The sequence below is a fragment of the Phyllostomus discolor genome, chromosome X (genome assembly GCF_004126475.2).
Source record: "Phyllostomus discolor isolate MPI-MPIP mPhyDis1 chromosome X, mPhyDis1.pri.v3, whole genome shotgun sequence".
Lineage (NCBI taxonomy): Eukaryota > Metazoa > Chordata > Mammalia > Chiroptera > Phyllostomidae > Phyllostomus > Phyllostomus discolor.
Window position 1 is genome coordinate 31,872,635 of NC_050198.1, and position 19,436 is coordinate 31,892,070.

Sequence of the window (19,436 nt, forward strand, 5' to 3'; positions counted from 1 at the left end):
CCCTGCTTACAATATCAGTGAGCCTAAGACTGTTAACCTACAATTTTCTGCTAATGGGGGTAAACAAACCCCTCTCACTTGAAAGCACATAAATGGGGCTTCCTGTTACTTGGAGGGAGAAGAATGCCTAACTGAGAAAGAACATTTTCACATAATCTCTTAGCTGCCCTTTGAGATGACCAGGCTAGATTCTAGCATGGACAGGGAAATTGAGCTACAGAGACTGTGTGTTTTAAATGTCTTCCTCAAGTCTTTTCAAACTCCAGATCTGGTGGAAAGGCAGGAATTTTCTTCGGAGTAAAAATACACTCTACACATGCACTGTCCCAACACATGGTGTGGGCCTGTACTTGCAGGAATAACAGATGGCCCTGAAAGCGGCCATGGTTCGGGAAACCCTGACTGCTGCCCCACTGATTCTTCTGGGGTTTTGTCCTGGGAGAAGTGCTGGGGCCAGCGGTTAGAGAGCATGGTGAGTCTTGGTTACTCAACAGAAAGGGCCTCCATTCTGAAGAGGAAAAGAAATCCATTGTTGTAGGCATTTAGTGAAATCGAAGCTATCTTTAATCCGTCTATGGAAAGGAGTGGCTGAATTCTCCCAATTCTAGGTATATCTTGAAACCTGTTACTGAGGTCTAACTGAACTGCCAAGTACCAAGGCCTCTTTCACCTCTGTGTCTCTGAAGAACAAAGTCCCATGTCCTGCCCCCCGGAGGTGGAAGCAGTGTCCAGCTTGGAGGTGCAAACACCATCCTAGCCTGGCTGGATCTCTGCCTGTTGTAAAGGAAGGACAAGGGATTGTAACAGGCTTGGCAAGAAATATTCAAAGTCATGAAAAGCAGGGACCTACAGTCAAGATTGCTCTACCCAGCAAAACTATAATTTAGAATTGAAGGGCAGATAAAGAGCTTCCCAGACAAGAAAAAACTAAAAGAGTTCATCATCACCAAGCCATTATTATATGAAATGTTAAAGGGACTTATTTAAGAAAAAAAAAGATCAAAAGTGTGAACAATAAAATGGCAATAAATACATATCTATCAACAATTGAATCTAAAAAAGAAACTAAGCAAACAAGAAGAACAGAGACAGAGTCGTAGATACAAAGAGCATTTTTATGGTTGCCAGATGGGAGAGGGCTGTGGGGAAATGGGTGAAGAGGTGAGGGGATTAAGAAGTACAAATTGGTTATTACAGAACAGCCATGGGGATGTAAAGCACAGTGTAGAAATGGAGTAGCCGAAGAACTTATACGCCTGACCCATGGACATGAACAATGGTGGGAGGATTGCCTGAGGGGGTGGGGAGGTGCTGGGTGGAGTGGGGTAAAGGGGAAAAAATTGGGACAACTCTAGTAGCATAATCAATAAAATATAATTTAAAAATAAAATAAAATTGAAAATGTTTTTGCAAAGTGGGAGGGAAACAAGTGATCCTCCTTTCACAAAAAAAGAAACTAAGATCAACCCTGAAGAGATGTGAGAAGCCCAAGGTCACAGGTCCTGCAGACTTGCCAAGCAATGGATTAGAGATGATTCACTTCCTCCAGCAACCCCAATAGCCATGAAAAGAGGCCATCTATGGTCCTTACATGGCGTGGCCCACATTCTAGAGCCTGCCATGTGCATGACTTAGGTGTGTTAAAAGAAAAACTGAATGATGCACATTAAAATTTTCCAGAGTTTATTTGAACAAACATCAGTTCAAATTGGTCAGCATCAGAATTTGGTAGGAGCCCTCCAAGACAGAAGCTAGGGTAAGGCAGATGAGGAAGCAAAACAAGGTGATCATTTGATTGACTAGAGTTTTTTTTTGTGAACACAAGTTCATTGACTCTGGCGTAGGTTCCAGTTTTCTTAGGCAGGTTAGCAAGGCATCAGAGCCACCTCAGTCTACCGGACTCCTTGTCTAACTGCATTAACAGGTGGTATTTGAACTTTCCCTTCTTCATTGGTGATCTCCAAATACATGCCTCCAGCATCATTCTCTCCCCAATCTGTGTGGATCCAAGAGCATCCCCTCCCCAATCTGTGTGACACCATGAGTGTGTACACCCCCATGTGTGAAACCAGAAATATGTGTGACCCTATGAATGTCCACTAGCCAGCTGGGTGACTCAGGAGTGTCCACTCCCTAGTGTGTATAAGCCCAGATATGTCCATGTGCAAATTGGTTTGACCCCAGGACTGCCCACACCCCAGGTTTTTTGATTACAGCAGTGCTGGCATGCTAGTCAACCTGACACTAAAAGCGTCTACACTCTACTCTCGGTGACCCCAAGAGTGTAAAATCTCCAGTGTGTGTGATTCCAAGAATGCCCATTCCAAGAGTGCCTAAGGGTGTGACTTCTGGAATGCCCAGAACCCCGTCTGAGTAACCCAAGACTGTCTATGCCCCAGTGTGTGTTACCTCGTGTGGTATTCATACCCTGCCTATGTGGCCCCAGGCGTGCTCACAATCCAGTCGGTGTGACTCCAGGATTATCCACATGTCTGTCTCTGTGATGTCAAGGGTGTCCACACCCCAGTCCATGTGACCCTAGGAGTGCCCACACAACAATTGCACAAGAAGACCCCCAGAGCTCACACCCCAAAAGAATTCAGGAATATTGCACCCTGAGGCACAGAACACGGAATAGTTTAGAGATCTTGGTCTGGAAACAGGCCCATAAAAAGTCATAATGGTCATATTCTAACTCAGCTCCTAACTTCACAGCCTGGACATAGACTTTCAAATACATCAGAGAACTCACACTCTGGAGAAACACCCATAAAAAGATCATAAACCTTGTCCTGGCTTGTGTGGCTCAGTAGATTGAGTACCGGCCTGCAAACCAAAGGGATGCTGGTTTGATTCCCAGTCCATAATCCATGCCAGGGTTATGGACCAGGTCCCCAGTGAGGGGCATGCAAGAGGCAACCACACATTTATGTTTCTCTCCCTTTTTCCCTCCCTTCCCTACCATCCAAAAATAAAATAAATTAAAAATCTTAAAAAAGATCATAGGCCTCATACCTTAGCATAAAGTCCCCCAATACTTTGAGGTGGGTGGTTTTTCTTCAACCACAAAGTTATCCCTTACACATATATACCTGTTATTCACAAACTGAATGTTTGCACCTCCCCAAATCCACACATTGAAACCCTAATTCCCAATGAGGTGGTTTTAGAATGTGGGGCCTTTGGGAGGTGATAAGGGTTAGATGAGGTCATGATAGTGAGGTCCTCATGATAGGAATAGTGCCCTGATAGGAAAAGACTAGAAAGTTTGCTCTTTCTCTCTGCCATGTGAGGACACAGAGGAAAGGTGGCCATCTACAAGCCAGGTAGAGTAGTCTCCAGAACCTGACCATACTGACACCCTGATCTTGGTCTTCTGGCCTCCAAACTCGTGAGAAAATAAATTTTGTTTTTTTAAGCTACCCAGGCCATAATATTTTGTTATGTTGGCCTGAGCTATCTAAGACACACCTTAAGCTTTTACTTTCAAGGTCTTGAGTTTTATGTCAGAGTCCTCGTACTTGTACCGCCTACTTGCCTGCCTCTGTCACCACTAGCAGTCCTCAGCCTGTGGCCCTCCCATTCCTGCCCCTTGATCTCCAGGCGCTGGGCCAGAGACTGTCTGGAGGTCCCAGGACAAGGACATTTAGCCTGCCATGCTGTGCCTTCTGCTCTCCAGGCTGCCAGCTAGGATGTGGGGCAGGATTTCAGAGAAGCAGGTGAATGGGGTAGTCCCTGGGGGCTTGGGGCACAGGTGTTAGTAACAAGGCTGGGGACCCACAGCTCAGGCCTGGTAACCTGCTTCTCATCTATGTGGGCTATCCTTGTGTGCTGACATCCACTTTCCCCTCTTCCTCTCTCTTTCTTCCTCTTTCAAAGACAAGCAGATGGCAGCAGAGGGACATGGAAAGTCCCTGCTCTAACACACGGTCAGCCATCAACATGTCTGCAGGAGTCAGTCTGGCTGAGGGCCAGCTTCTCTAATCCCTCAGGGTGGCTCCAGGGAGCTAGTTCAACCAAGAACATTAGGATGGGGCAGTGTAGGGAAAGGCCAGGAAACAGCACTGACCTTGAGGTTTGCCATAAGAATTCTGGGGCCGCTGGTACCTTGAAGAGGACTTTGTAGAAAGATAGAAGCCTTCCCTGTGAAAGAGTCAGAAGGGAAGGTGTCATGGCCTGGGCACTGTATTACCTGTATAGGGTTATTGTGAGGAATAAAATGGACTCTATTTTGTATAGTTCTTAGAACAAGGCACATCGTAAGCCTTATGTGATTACTATGTCTTGATTATCTTTTTATAAACCTTGCTCTGACAACCCTGAATAATCTGGCCCTTACCTTTTCCTCCTGCTCATGCCTCACTCACCCTTGGATTCTAAGCCACACTGGCCTTCTTCCTGTTCCTTCAGAGAGCCAGTCCTGCTCATTTTTGAATTTGCAAGGATGGAGCTCCCCATATACAAAACAGGATCTTGGGAGTGAATCTGAGCTAGCAGGGTATTGAAAAATGGGGGTAGGTTGAGTTGATTTCCCAGACTATCAAAATTGTGCATGTGGCTAAGCAGTGCTTAGGGAAAACTTACAGCTCTAAATGCTATCAGAAAACTTGGTTCTTCCAACAGATTAATACAATATTAGTAATTTCTGTTTTCTCTCAAATGATTAAGAGAAAAAATATTAATTACCAATATGAAGAATGAAAAGGGAGTGTTATTACAGATCCTACAGATGTTAAAATGTTAAGATTTTTTAATCACATTTGTTGTTGTTTTTTTTGTTTTAAAGATTTTATTTGTTTATTTTTAGAGGGGAAGGGAGGGAGATAGACAGAGAGAGAGAGAAACATCAATGTGTGGTTGCTGGGGGTTATGGCCTGCAACCCAGGCATGTACCCTGGCTGGGAATCAAACCTGGGACACTTTGGTTCCCAGTCCGCGCTCAATCTACTGAGCTATGCCAGCCAGGGATAAAATGTTAAGATTTTTAAACATGAATTTATTTTCTTTTTTTAACTTTAAAAAAATATTTAATTATTTTTTAGAGAGAGGGAAAGGGGAGGACAAAAGAGAGGAAGAGAAACATTGATGTGTAAGAGAAACATCTATGGTTTGCATCTTACATGCCCCTCACTGGGGACCTGGCCTACAACCCAGGAATCAAATCTGCAACCTTTCAGTTCACAGGCCAGTGCTCAGTCCACTGAGTCACACCAGCCAGGGAATATGACTTTATTTTCAATGGATCCCAAATGTCAGTCATTTTCTCATTCTACTGCTTCTGTGTCCCTGTGGATCCCCTGTATCCATAAGAACAGCAGAACTCAGCAACTTTGCTAATACCTCCTCCACTCATGAAAATGGAACACACAATTTTTTTTGAGCTGGGGCTCAGTGAAATCAGTTGTTTAAAATGCAATAACTTGAATGGAAGTAAACATTGCAGAATGGAACAGAATAAAATAGCACAGGGTGGAATGGAATAAAATGGAAAGGAAAGGAAGGGAAAGGAATAGAGGGGAAAGGAAGGGAAGAAAATAGAAGTCAGATTTTGTGCCAGGCACTGGGTCTAATTATAGTAGATACCTACTAAATGAATATTTGTTCAAAATCTGCTACTTGTTTGAGACACAAATAGGGAACAAAACAGAGAGAAATCTCTACCCTTATGAAGCTTATAGTCTACTAAAGGAGACAGATATTAGCTATGCAAAAGGCCTTGAGACAAAAGATACAAGGATGGCCGTTATGAGGAAAAGGCAAAAGGGCAATGTGGCTTGGAATTCAAGAACAATGGATGAGACTGTAGAAATTAGGGGTCATGGTAGGGAGTCTGAAATTTAACAAGATGACCATGACAACATCATGAGCATCATCATTAGCTCTTATGGCACTTGCTACCTGTCAAGCACTGTTCTAAACCCTTAAATATACAACTCTTTTTCTAAATGTTTACAACAGCTCTATAAGATAAATATAAAACCATGCCCATTTTAAAGAAAGGGAAACTAAGGCACAGAGAGATTAATTAAATATCAGTGTGACTCCAGAGTCTGTTCTTTTAACCACTATACTCTGTTATCTATAGTGCCAGACCACAGGCACCTTACAATCCTATAGGACATGTAATGTAAATATACAAATTACTAAAGAATGCAAATCAAGAGAAAGACCTGGTGGGAAATGTGCAGAGGGAAGAAAGTTGGGGTAAGGAGTTATGCCCTCCCACTGGGTGCCATGGTAGATTTCTAAATACACATGCCCAGAGACATTTATTCCACCTGAGATGCTCCCTTCTTATTTTGTCCTCTGTGATCATAGCTGCAGAGTGGGAAAAGAGGGGACTGGGTTAAACTGGGCAATGGAGGGCTTGTACTCATAGTGCTGGGCCTCCTCTGTGTCTTGTCATTTCTTGCAAAAGAGATGAGTTCCAGCTTGGGGAAACAAGAGAGGGTTTGGTCTTGGTTTCCACTCTTTTTGTCTTTACTTCTCTCCCTCTGGAAGGAAAAAGAGAGCAGTCATGGAATATGCATTGGCTCTTATGAATCTACACATTTGCAATAAGACTCTACCAAAGTTTCTTCCCAGGCCCTCACCAGTTTGGCCCAGTTGGGTGGGGACTGTCCTACAAAGTGAAAGGTAACTGGTTTGATTCCCAGTCAGGGCACATGTTTGGGTTGCAGGTTTGGTCCCTGTTAGGGGTGCATTCAAGAGGCAATCAATCAATGTTTCTCTCACACTTTAATGTTTCTCTTACACTCTTTATCTCTCCCTTTCCCTTTCTCTAAAAAAATTAATAAATAAAACACTTAAAAAAGTTTCTTCCCAAGACTTTCTCCTCTAGATAGGCGTGAGGAGGAAGTATACTCATTGGGGAGGAAAGGGGAGGTAAGGAGAACAAAACAGAAACTTGGATGTGACTAGTAGGAATTTGATCTCTTCTGATTTTTTTTTTTTAGTTATGGAGACACAACAGTCAGACCCCTTCCCCATGTCTTATTCAGAGACTTGACCACATCGTGATGACAGTAAAGAGTATCAAAGACACCACCATGTTTTATTCCAAGATTCTGGGCATGGAGATCATAACATTCAAGGTAATTACTTATGCAAATGCCAAACTTTAGGTGGAATAAAATTTGATTATAATACTTAAAAAAATAACTTTAGCCCTGGCTGGTGTGGCTCAGTGGATTGAGTGCTGGCCTGTGAATCAAAGGGTTGCCAGTTCCATTCCCAGTCAGGTCACATGCCTGGCTTTCACGCCAGGCCCCTTGGTGGGGGGTGCATGAGAGGCAACCACACGTTGATGTTTCTCTCCCTCTATTTCTCCCTCCCTTCCTTTCTGTCTAAAAATAAATAAATAACATCTTAAAAAGATAAGTTAAAAAACACACAACAAATCTGTGAGAATTTAAAGGATCAGTAAAGGAGATTCCAAACTCTGAGTAGTGGAACTTCCAGAGAGAATAGAAAATAAAGGGGAGGAAAGTACCACAGAAATAATTCAAGAGAACTTTCCAGTCTTTTAATGGAAAGGTTTAACTGACTATCCAGTACATTGACAATTAGATATGTTCTTATGAAATTATAGAACATCAAAGTGAAATTAAAGATCTTAAGAACTTGTAGAGAGGTTAAAAAGAAAAGAAAAATACTTCAACTGCAAGGGAAAAAGAAATATGCAGATGTCAGAATTCCCAATATTCACAACAGAGACCGGAGAATTGAAAAACACCTACAAGATTCTCAGGGGAAAAAGTTCAACCTAGAATTTTATGTTCAACCAAATTATTAATCAAGGTGAAGATAGAATAAAACATTCTTAGATGTAAAAAGGCTCATAAACTTTGGCCACTTGCTTTGAAAATTGAGATTTATACAAAATCAAAATGAGTGATTAAGCCAGAAATAAGGAAGGCATCAAAGTCAGGACACAGTGTATCCCAAGGGGAAGATCCCAGAAAGTACCTAGAGGATAATCAGTCCAATTTGGGACAGGAGAAAGAAAGGTCTGAAGAAGGAGAGATCTTAGTAAGAAAGAAGGTTTACAGAGATTGAATACTATTCTTGAGAATTTGAAGCAACTTCAAAAATGGGAAATGCAGCCCTGGCTGGTGTGGCTCAGTGGATTGAGCACCAGCCTGTGAACCAAAGGGTCACTGGTTGAGTTCCCAGTCAGGGCACATGCCTGCATTGTGGGCCGGGCCCCCAGTAGAGGACATAAGAGAGGCAACCACAGATTGATGTTTCTCTTCCTCTCTCTGTCCCCTCCTCTCTCTAAAAAATAAATAAATAAAATCTTTTAAAAAATAGAGTTATGCAACATCAGACTGGATGTATACACAGCAAGATGGACAGGTCTTAAAAAGACCATGCTGAGTGAAAAGTGAAGAAACAGAAATAGGTCAACAACATGATACCATTTAGAATATATGTACAAAAAACAATAATACACTTTCTACAATAACTTATGGTATCCAAATATCAAACACATTATAATGTTGACTAGGGTGGGGATAGAAGTGGAGAATGGAGATAAGAAGCATAAATGCATAAAGAAAACTAGAGATATTTCTGGCCAAGATGGAGGCTAGGTAGATACAGTTTGCCTCCTTGCATAACCAAAAGAAGGACAACAAATTTAAAAACAAAAAATGACCAGAACTGACAGAAAATCAAACTGTATGGAAGTTTGACAACCAAGGAGTTAAAGAAGAAACATTCACCCAGACCAGTAGCAGGGTTGGAGATGGGCAGAGGACTTGTGGCAAGGCAGCTGCTGGCAGACTGGGTGAGGCAGTGGCAGCTGGTAGAGCAGGCGGTCCCACATTTGCATGCAGATGAACTGAGAGGAACAACTGGGAAGTGAGACAGGCCATGCAAACCAGGGTTCCAGTGAGGGGAAATAAAGCCTCAAAACCTCTGACTGAAAAAACCTGAGGGGGCTTAGGTGGCAGCGGAAGAAACTCCCAGCCTCATAGGAGAGTTCATTGGAGAGACCCACAGGGTCCTCAAATATAGACAAACCTACCCACCTGGGAATCACCACCAGAAGAGTTTAATTTGCTTGTGGGTAAAGGAGGAAGTGGCTGAAAGCTACAGAGAGCTGAGCAACCACCATTGCTCCCCCTCGGCCCATCCCCCATGTAGAGCATCACAACGCAGTGATGTGTTGCCCCACCCTGGTGAACATCTAAGGCGCAACATCTAAGGCCCTTAGTATGCAACAGGCCTGCTGAGACAAAAAAAAAATAGTCCAAATGAAAGAATAGTTCAAAGCTCCAGAAAAAAATACAGCTGAGGAAGAGATAGCCAATCTATCAGATGCACAGTTTAAAACACTGGTAATCAGGATGCTCACAGAATTGGTTGAATATCATCACAAAATAGGGGAAAAAGTGAGGGCTATGCAAAGTGAAATAAAGGAAAATGCACAGGGAACTAACAGTGATGGAAAGGAAACTGGAACTCAAACCAACGATTTGGAGCAGAAAGAAGAAATAAACATTCAACCAGAACAGAATGATGAAACAAGAATTTTAAAAAAATGAGAAGAGGCTTAGGAACCTCCAGGACAACCTTAAACGTTCCAACATCTGAATCATAGGCATACCAGAAGAAGAGGAAGAGCAAGAAATTGAAAACCTATTTGAAAAAGTAATGAAGGAGAACTTCACTAATCTGGCAAAGGAAATAGACTTCCAGGAAGTCCGGGAAGCTCAGAGAGTCCCAGAGAAGTTGGACCCAAGGAAGCACACACCAAGGCACATCATAATTACATTACCCAAGATGAAAGATAAGGAGAAGAATCTTAAAAGTAGCAAGAGAAAAGAAGACAGTTACCTACAAAGGAGTTCCCATAAGACTATCAGCTGATTTCTCAAAAGAGACCTTACAGGCAAGAAGGGGCTGGAAAGAAGTATCCCAAGTCATGAAAGGGGAGGACCTACATCCAAGATTCCTCTATCCAGCAAAGCTATCACTTAGAGTGGAAGGGTAGATAAAGTGCTTCTCAGATAAGGTCAAGTTCAAGGAGTTCATCATCGCCCAGCCCTTATTATATGAAATGTTAAAGGGACTTATCTAAGAAAAAAAATAAGATAAAAAACATGAACGGTAAAATGACAACAAACTCACAACTATCAGTAAATGAACCTAAAAGAAAAGAAAAACAACAAAAACAAAAACTAGGCAAACAACTAGAACAGGAACAGAATCAGATAAATGGATATCACATGGAGGGATTTCAGTGGGGAGGGGGAAGGGAGGAATAGGGGAGAAGAGGTACAAGGAAGAAGAAGCATAATTAGTAGGTATTAAATAGATGGAGAGAGGTCAAAAATGGTATAGGAAACAGAGAACTCAAAGAACTTATACATACAACCCATGGACATGAATTAAGTGAGGGGATGCTGGAGGGTTGGGGGTGCAGGGCAGAGGGGGGATAAAGGGGGGAATTGGGAGAACTGTAATAGCATAATAAATAAAATATACTTAAAAATAAAAATAAATTTAAAATATAAATTAAATTAATTTTAAATGAATTGAAAGAGGAACTACAAATGATAATAGAATTCTATTAGGAGGGGTAGTAATGTGGGTGAGCTAAATTCTCATTTATAATAGCAGGGAGAAGATAGAGATGGCTAAAGTTGTTAAATGAAGAAATAGTGACAAATCATTTAGGGACTGTGTCTGGAGGCACATACAAGAAGACCCAAATAACAGTCAGCAAAGAAGATAGAGTTTTCTTTTTCTCTTATTCAAGAACCAGTGGAGAGGCATGCAGTCTATGGCTGGGAAAAAGGAGGAAGTGAATGGGACAAAAGTGTTAGCTCAGTGAGGCAGGGAGAGTCCCAGAATCCCCACCCACAATGTCTGCTGACATCATTTACATTGTGTTTATAAGTAAAAAGGGAGCCATGGCTGGTGTGGCTCAATGGATTGGGTGCTGGCCTGTGAACCAAAGGAATGCAGGTTTGATTCCCAGTCAGGGCACATGCCTGGGTTTTGGGCCAGGTCCCCAGTAGGGGGCACACGAGAGGCAACCACACAGTGATGCTTCTCTCCCTCTCTTTCTCCCTCCCTTCCCCTCTATCTAAAAATAAATAAATAAATTCTTAAAAAAGTAAAAAAGGAGAAATGCATATTAAGTAGGAGAATTGCTGTTTCTGCCATGGGTAGTATCAACATATTATTTGGTGACAGGGAAATAATTTCCAGAAACAATAAACACACACATTAAAAGTTACCCAAGTCTGGACGTGTGTGTGGGCAGCAACCACTCAATGCTTTACATCTATCTATCTTTCTCTCTCTCTAAAAAAAACAATGAAAAAATGTCCTTATGTGAGTATTTAAAAAAGGCAATTTCCCCTAAGGAATGAGACTTGGGTGGGGCACAGGATTGTGGGTTTTTTTTTCCACTAAAAGCCCTGTTATACTTTTCTAAAAACCTTGTTGGGGTAGGTAGGGAGAACTTTGCCTCATGCACATCTTGAAAGTTTAGCTCTAGGTTGTCTTCTCTCTCAAAATAGGGAGATAGGAAGGCATTGTGTTTTGGAGACCATAAATTTAACCTTCATGAAGTGGGAAAGGAATTTGAACCTAAAGCTGCTCACCCAGTTCCTGGCTCCCTGGATATATGTCTGATCACAGAGGCACCTTTGGAGGAAATGATCCAACACCTCAAGGTGAGTCAGACTTCCATTCTTTTTGAGAAAGCTGCTGCAGATGCGGTGAAAACAGAAGCATGACCCAGGGAGGTCTTCCTCAAACTTCAGGCATAAGAGGTTTCCTCACATCTTAAATTGTTTACTCATTATCTTTATTGACATCTTTTTTTTTAATGTAAACAAATGTATTTTAAAAGGAAACTTTAGCTCTGGCCAGCGTGGGCTCTATTGATTGGGCCTCATCCCACAAACAGAGGGGTGGCCCCTTTGGTTCCCAGTCGGTACATGCCTGGGCTTCTGTCTCTGTGCGCCATCCCTGGATGCTTGCAGAAGGCAGCCAATCAATGTTTCTCTCTTGCATCGATATTTCTCTCCCCCTCTGTCTCCCTCCCTTCCCCTCTTCTAAAAAAAGTTAAAAGAAACTTTACATTACCCTTCTAAAATAATCACCTACCAGTAAATTCTCTTTACATAAATACATCTGTGTAAAAAGAAAATATTCAACCAAGTAAATGAAAAGCTCATTGTATCTTGGCACAAAAGGAAGGTAACTATAAAAACAAACAGCTACAAAAGCATCACAATGTCATTTGATTCTAGCTATTTCCATTCTGTGAACTCTGTGATCCTGACCTTCCAAGTGAGAATTTGGCAGGTGGTTAAGGTGGTGCTAAGGACTTGTTAGCATCCACCAGAGACGTTCTTCTTAGTATAATCAAAAGGATTGAAGAAAGATAGAAGAGGGAACAATTTCTAATTTGCTATTATTTAATATTGTGTCCCTGTAACACTTAAAATAATTTCATGTAAAGGGGGCATTTGTTCTTCTGTTGGGGAATACAGATCAAGGTTTGAATATACTCTAGATTCCTTTTTTTGAAAGTATCAGTGAAAAAGCCTCGTTTGAAATTAAAGTGGAGAAAGCATAGGGGTTAAGAATATAGACTTTGGCCTAGACTGCCTGGGTTTGAATTCTGACTTTGCCACTTACTAAATAGCACTAGACACTATTATCATTATCCCCATTTTACAGATGAGGAAACTGAGGTACAGGGCAGTTATCTACCCAAGGCCATACACCTGGTATGTGGCTGGAGCAGAGGGAGGGGAGAAGAATGGTAGATGAAGTCAGAAATATATAGAGGTCTTTGGGCCACTGTATAAGGAATTAAATTTTGGTCTGACACATGGAATGTGATGAATGACTTTTGTCTTCCAATTAAGGCTTGTGATGTTCCCATTGAGGAGGGCCCAGTCCCCAGAACTGGGGCAAAAGGGCCCATTATGTCCATCTACTTCCGAGACCCTGACAGAAACCTGATTGAGGTGTCCAACTATATTTCCTGTGATTGAAGCTGGAGCTCCTCCATTTTGTTCCCTGCAATGTTGCCATCTTCCTTTCTCCCTCCAGACTCTCACCTGGACCCAGAGACCTCCAAGGACTGACAACTTAGGCACTTCCCACATCCTGCTAGGGGAACCTCAGATGGGTTTGGGACCAAATCTACAAGACCAAATGTTCTCATTCCAAGCTGCTCCAATAAATTAATAAACTCTCAATTAATATGTATTCCTCGTTATTATCATATTGGTGTTATATATGGGTGTTTGTCTAGTGCATGAGGTCTCTGAACCCTTTGGGGGTCAGGAACTAGGGTATGACATCTCTGAGGATCAAATCCAGGGTCAGGCTCTTGAGATTCAAGGCCTCTAACAGATTTCTCCTTGTCCATGAACCCATCCTTTTTTATCCTTTTAGACTCATCTCACTCCTTCCAGGTGTTGCCTGCTGTTTCTTCTACCTCAGAGGCCTCAGTGAACCCCAAGATATCTACAATTCCCATGAGATCTTCAAGGACCAGCCCAGATGATACTATCCCCTCTTGGTATGCCTTTATCTGGTCTCACCCCCAGAGGATGTGGCACTTTCTACCTTTGGATTTGGTAAGTACGGACTCATCTCAATTGGCTCTCAGATCCTGATAGAGTAGATAGTAAAGGACAAATTTCCTCTGTTTCTGTACCCCCCCACCACACCATTCACTCACTCAATTAATAAACATATATCAGCATCTACTGTGTGCTTGACCCTGTTCCAGGCTTTGGAGAAATAGCATTGAACAGAAGGAATAAGCATATCTATGTTTGTGGAGCTACCATTCTATTGGGAAAGATACAAAATAAATAAAATTAAGTAAGGAAAATACTAAATATGTTAGAGGATGATAAATGCTTTGGAGAAAAAGAAAACATGGAAAAGAGGGAACACATAAAAACCACTAGGACAGTTTCCAGTATTTAATAGGATGGTCAGGGAAACTTCACTGAGGAGATATTGGAGCACAGACCTGCAGAGGTAAGGGGGAAGTTGCACAGATCACTGAAAGAAGAGCATACCAGACAGAGAGAAAAGCCAGTGGAAAGGCCCTAAAGCATGAGTGTGCCTAGTGTGTGTGAGGAACAGCAGGAGACCAGTGAGGAGAAAGAGGGAGCAGTGAGTGAGAGACTGGATGAGTTCACCAAGAGAGAAAATATCAACTAGAGAAGAGGCCCAAACATATTTACAGTTCTGAAAAAAGGAGAGGAACCAGCAAATTAGGTAGGTATACAAGGAAGGGAAGAATACAGCTTCCTGAATGAATGCATAATGGATAAAGGAGCATGTATAAGAGTCTCTTGAGGCAAGGGAGTCCCTAGTCTTGTGTACTCTGGTCTCTAAACAGTCCTTACCCAGATGGTAATTCAGCCAGGTCCTATGAGTGAACCCCCAGGGAGCCCCAAAAATGCTGGAAGAGAGACTATGTATGGATGTGTTTTAGTACATGAAAGGCTTTGCCAAAAGCTGCAGCAGGTTTCCTGCCTATTTTTTAAAGATACCTTGCTTTGGATCCAGATATTATATGCCTGGAGATAGATGATTATTGAAGGAAAGAAAGAAGGGAGGGAGGGAGGAGAGACAGAGGGAGAGAGGGAGGGAGGGGAGAGAGGAAAGGAGGGCAGCAGAATGGTGGATGAATGAATGGTTAGATGGGTGGGTGCGTGGGTGGATGGATAGATGGGTGGGTAGATGGACTAATATCCCTTGCCCCTGGAGAAACTCTTTCACACATTTGTTTTCAGAAAGAAGAATATGAGTTTGTAAATTACAAATTTGCTCTAATAGGGAAAAAAAAACCCTAGAAACAATGTAAACGTCCACCAGCAGATGGATGGTTAAATAAACCATGGTATCTCCATTCCATGGAATACTAACTCAGTAATAAAAGGGAATAAGTTTATGAGCCTAGCATTAACCTTATATCACAACCAGACAAAGACATAACAAGACAAGAAAACTACAGACCAATATCTCATGAATATAAATGCAAAAATCTTCTATAAAATACTAGCAAATAGAATTCAGCAATATACAAAAGGGTTATATAACACTATACATATAATATATATATATATATATATATATATATATATATATATATATATATATATAAAAAAAATATAACACAACCAAGTGGGATTTACCTTAGCAATACAAGATTGATTCAATGTATGAAATCAATCAATGCAAATACACCAGATTAATAGAATGAAGTATAAAAAGTACATAATTTCAGAGATGAAGAAAAAAAGCATTTGACAAAATTCAACACCCTTTCATGATAAAAACACTCAACAAACTAGGAATAGAAGAGAACTTCCTCAACCTGATAAAGGGCATTTGCAAAAACCGACAGCTAACATCATACTTAATGGTGAAATACATAAAACTTTCTCCTGAAGATCAGGAACAAATCAAGGATGTCTCCTCTCACCACTTCTATTCAACATTTTCTGGAGGTTCTAGTCAAGACAATTAGTCAACATTTTCTGGAGGTTCTAGTCAAGACAATTAGGTAAGAAAAGAGATAAAAGCCATTCATATTGAAAAAAGAAGTTAGACTATCTGTATTTGCAGATTTTTTTACTCAGAAAATCTTAAGTAACCTACAACAAAACCATTACACACACACACACACACAAACACACATGCGCTCAGCAAGGTTACGGGACACAAGATCACACAAAATTAATCATATTTTATATATTAACAGTGAATGATCCAAAAATGAAATTAAGAAAACAATTTTAGTTACAATAGCATCAAAAATAATAAAATACTTAGTAATAAATTTAACAAAATGTGGGTAAGACTTGCACACTGAAAATTGTAAAACATTGTTGATAGAAATAAAAGGAGAACTAAATAAATGGAAAGACATGACATGTTTACAGATAAAAGACTTTATAGTGTTAAGATGGCAATACTACCTAAATTGATCTACAGATTTTATGCAATCCTGACCAGAATCCCATCTTGCTTCTTTGCAGAAATTGACAAACTGATCCTAAAATTCATGTGGAAATACTAGGGACCCAGAATGGTTACAACAGTCTTGAAAAAGAAAAACATAGTTGGAGGACTTGCACTTCCCAATTTGAAAACTTACTACATAGCTACAGTAATCAACAGTGTGTGGTACTAGCATAAAAATAGATATATAGATCAGTTGAATAGAATCCAGAAATAATACAACATGGGCAACTGATTTTTCATAAGTGTGTCAAGACAAGTCAATGGATAAAAAAGAGTCTCTTGAACAGGTGCTGTTGGAGCAGCTGAACATCCACATGCAAAAATGAAGTTGGACCTACCTCAGAGTAGATACAAAAATCAACTCAAAAATGAACCAAATGTAACAGCTGAAACTATTAAAAGAAAACATAGGAGTGAATCTTCATGACCTGGCATTAGGCAATGGTTTCTCAGATATGACATATGACACCTAAAGCATAAGCAACCAAAGAAAGAATAGATAAATTGGACTTTGTCAAAACTAAAACCTTTTGTGCTTCAAAAGACACTCTCAAGAAAATGAAAAGACAATCCACAAGTAGGAAAAAGTGTTTACAAATCACCTATCTATAATAGTCTAGCATCCAGAATATATGAAGAACACTTATAACTCAACAATAAAAAGACAAATAATCCAATGAAAAATGGGCAAGGAATTTGAATAGATATTTCTCTAAAGAAATGTGCAAATGGTCAATAACACAAGAAAAAATGCTCAACATCATAAGTCATTAGGAAGATGCAAATCAAAACCACATCACACCCACTAAGATGGCTAGAATCAAAAAGCAGGACAATATCAAGTGTTGGAAAGGATGTGAATAAATTGCAACCCTCATACCACTGCTGTGGAGAATAGTTTTGCAGTTCCTCAAAATGTTAAACAGAATTACCATAAGGCCCTGCAATCCCAGTCCTCATACTATACGATTCTATTTGTATGAAATGTCTAAAACAGGCAAATCCATGAAACAGAAATTAAATTAGTGGTTGCCAGGGGCTTAGGGGAAGTAGAAATACAGTGGGAATAATGGGTACAGGGCTTCTTTGGGGGGTGATGAAAACATTCTAGAATTAGTGTTGATAATTGCACAACCATGTGAATAGCCTAATAATTGAAATCTATACTTTAAAAGGGTGAATTTTATGGTATGTGAATTACATCTTAATAAAACACAGTGAACTATTGACACACACAACAATCTGAATGGATGTACAGACATCATGCTGAGCAAAAGAAGCACATATGCTTTGATTCCATTTATATCAAGTTCAAAAACAGGCCCTAAATCCCCAGTATCCTATGTCGTTTAGGGGCACATACATATGTACTAATTAGAGTAAAAACAGTCATGAGGGCCCTGGCTGGCATGGCTCAGTGGATTGAGTGCCAGCCTGTGAATCAAAGGGTATCAGGTTCGATTCTCAGTCAGGGCACATGCCTGGGTTGTGGGCTCAGTCCCCAGTTGGCAGGCAGGGTGGTGGGGGTTGTCCTGTGACAGGTAACCAATCTATGTTTCTCTTGGACATTGATGTTTCACTCACTCCCTTTCTCTTTTCCTTCCCCTCTCTCTAAAAAAAATAAAATAAAATCTAAAAAAGAGTTCATAAAAAATAGTCATGAGGAAGATAAACACCAAACAAGGCACTGAAAGGAAAAAGGGAGACGAAAATGGTGCAAGGACTTTAAGTGTATGTCTAATATTCCTTTTTAAAAGGATCTGAAGTAAATAAGACAGGTTTCTGTCCCCATCCTCGTAGACTCCACAGTCTGGAAGAGACATAAATAGTCCAAATGCCATGGGCTGGTATCAAGCTCTAGAATCCTAGAAGATGCCAGGAGGGAGGCAACCAGTCAGGGAAGACTTCAGGAAACAGAGGACGATAGGGCTGAGTCTCAAATGGAGGTATAACAGAGAGGATGCTTGGCTGGGACACTCCACCCCCACCCTCACCCCCACCTCCCGCCCTCGTGGGTCTCCCCCAAAGCCTAGCCTGGCCCCACTGATTCCCTTATCTGCCCACTCCCAGCTGCCTCCCTGCTGGCTGAACTGTAGCCGCAGACTTCTGGGCCTGTGCCCCCTCCACGGGATGGGGGAGGGAATAGGGCTTGGCCTCAGAGCCTTAGGGTTTCTAGCTCTTGATGGAGGCAGGGCTCTGAGGCCCCCAGTGCCCACCCTTCACTTCCCTTCCTGAGCCCTTTCTCCCTCCAGTTATGAAGAAACGAACCATGAGTCTGGTGGCCAAACCCTTGTGTGAGACATTCCTCCAGCCTACCCTTCCCCAGGAGGACAGATTTCCCTGCCTCTCCCCCTACACTGCAACTGCTGTTTCTAGTAATAATAACAATGAGAAGAGTTACCTTAACAGAGCTCACTGTTCATGGTGTGCCAGGCAGTCCATGTGTTGAGTGGCATCTCAACAACATTTGATGTGGGCTCTACAATTGTACCCATTTTCCAGGTGAAGGAACTAGGCTCAGAGGATGGCTTTCCCAGGAATTGTATAGTAAATCAGTATCAGAGCTGAGACAAGAACCCAGGGCCTTGGATGAACATCTTCCTTTCTCTATGCCTACTCCCAGTCTGAAAGATGGGGGCAATTATATGCACTTACACAGAGAGGACCTGGTGAGAATGGGATAAAATTATTCATGAAGAGCACTTAGCACAATGCCTGGAGTGGCTTGGCAAGCACTGTTGCTGTTGTTATTATATTAGTACTAAGAAAAGTATCAGTATTAGAATCAGTATTATTATCATTATTATTGTTGATAGAATTAGGATGAACAATTATTAGTTTTAGAAATAGTATTAGTACTAATGATAGCATTGCTGTTAGATTGGAATTAGCATTATTAGTATTGCTATATTATTAAAATTAGTATTCATGCTAGTATGAACATTAGAATTAATATTAGGATTAGTAATTAGAATTGGTATTGGTGTCAGCATATTATTAGTATCAATATTAGAATTAGTACTAGTTCTAGGGGAAAAGGTCCAAGTACTCTCCCTTCTGTACAGTAGGTACTCAATTAACAAATAAGTATACTTAACAGTTATTGAGATACCAGATTCAACTGAGTTAAAATCACTTAATGGATTAAGTCTCGTTTAGTGGCCCCATTACCCTGTGGAGCAGCCACTAGTATTACCTGATCTTTACAGATGAGGAACTGAGGTCCAGAGCAGAGAGCAATTCGCCCAAAGCCACACAGCGACTTGGTGGTAGGGTGGTCTATAAGTGAGAGTGGGCTGGATCCACAGTGCATGTCCTGAAATCATCTTCACTAAAGTCATTGGGGTCTTTTTTTCCTCATTCTTACCAATAAGGGCTCGGCATGGGCGTGGCACATAGCAAAAGCT

General features: G+C 41.2%; 1 protein-coding gene across 1 annotated transcript; it reads left to right on the forward strand.

Moving 5' to 3' along the window:
* The first annotated feature begins 3,579 nt into the window (after positions 1 to 3,579).
* Positions 3,580 to 13,225, forward strand: GLOD5 (glyoxalase domain containing 5). Its single transcript, XM_028523295.2, has 4 exons — positions 3,580 to 3,719; positions 6,957 to 7,094; positions 11,538 to 11,693; positions 12,900 to 13,225. Exons 1-4 carry the CDS (start codon positions 3,657 to 3,659, stop codon positions 13,026 to 13,028), a joined length of 486 nt encoding a protein of 161 aa, XP_028379096.1. The 5' UTR covers positions 3,580 to 3,656; the 3' UTR covers positions 13,029 to 13,225.
* Positions 13,226 to 19,436: the final 6,211 nt, after the last annotated feature.

Excerpts from the sequence above, each read along its gene's own strand:
- GLOD5 (XM_028523295.2), top strand. The coding sequence starts at position 3,657 with ATGCTGTGCCTTCTGCTCTCCAGGCTGCCAGCTAGGATGTGGGGCAGG. Across the intron at positions 7,095-11,537 it reads TGGAGATCATAACATTCAAG|GGAGATAGGAAGGCATTGTG; the intron begins GTAATTACTTAT and ends CTCTCAAAATAG. Across the intron at positions 11,694-12,899 it reads AAATGATCCAACACCTCAAG|GCTTGTGATGTTCCCATTGA; the intron begins GTGAGTCAGACT and ends CTTCCAATTAAG.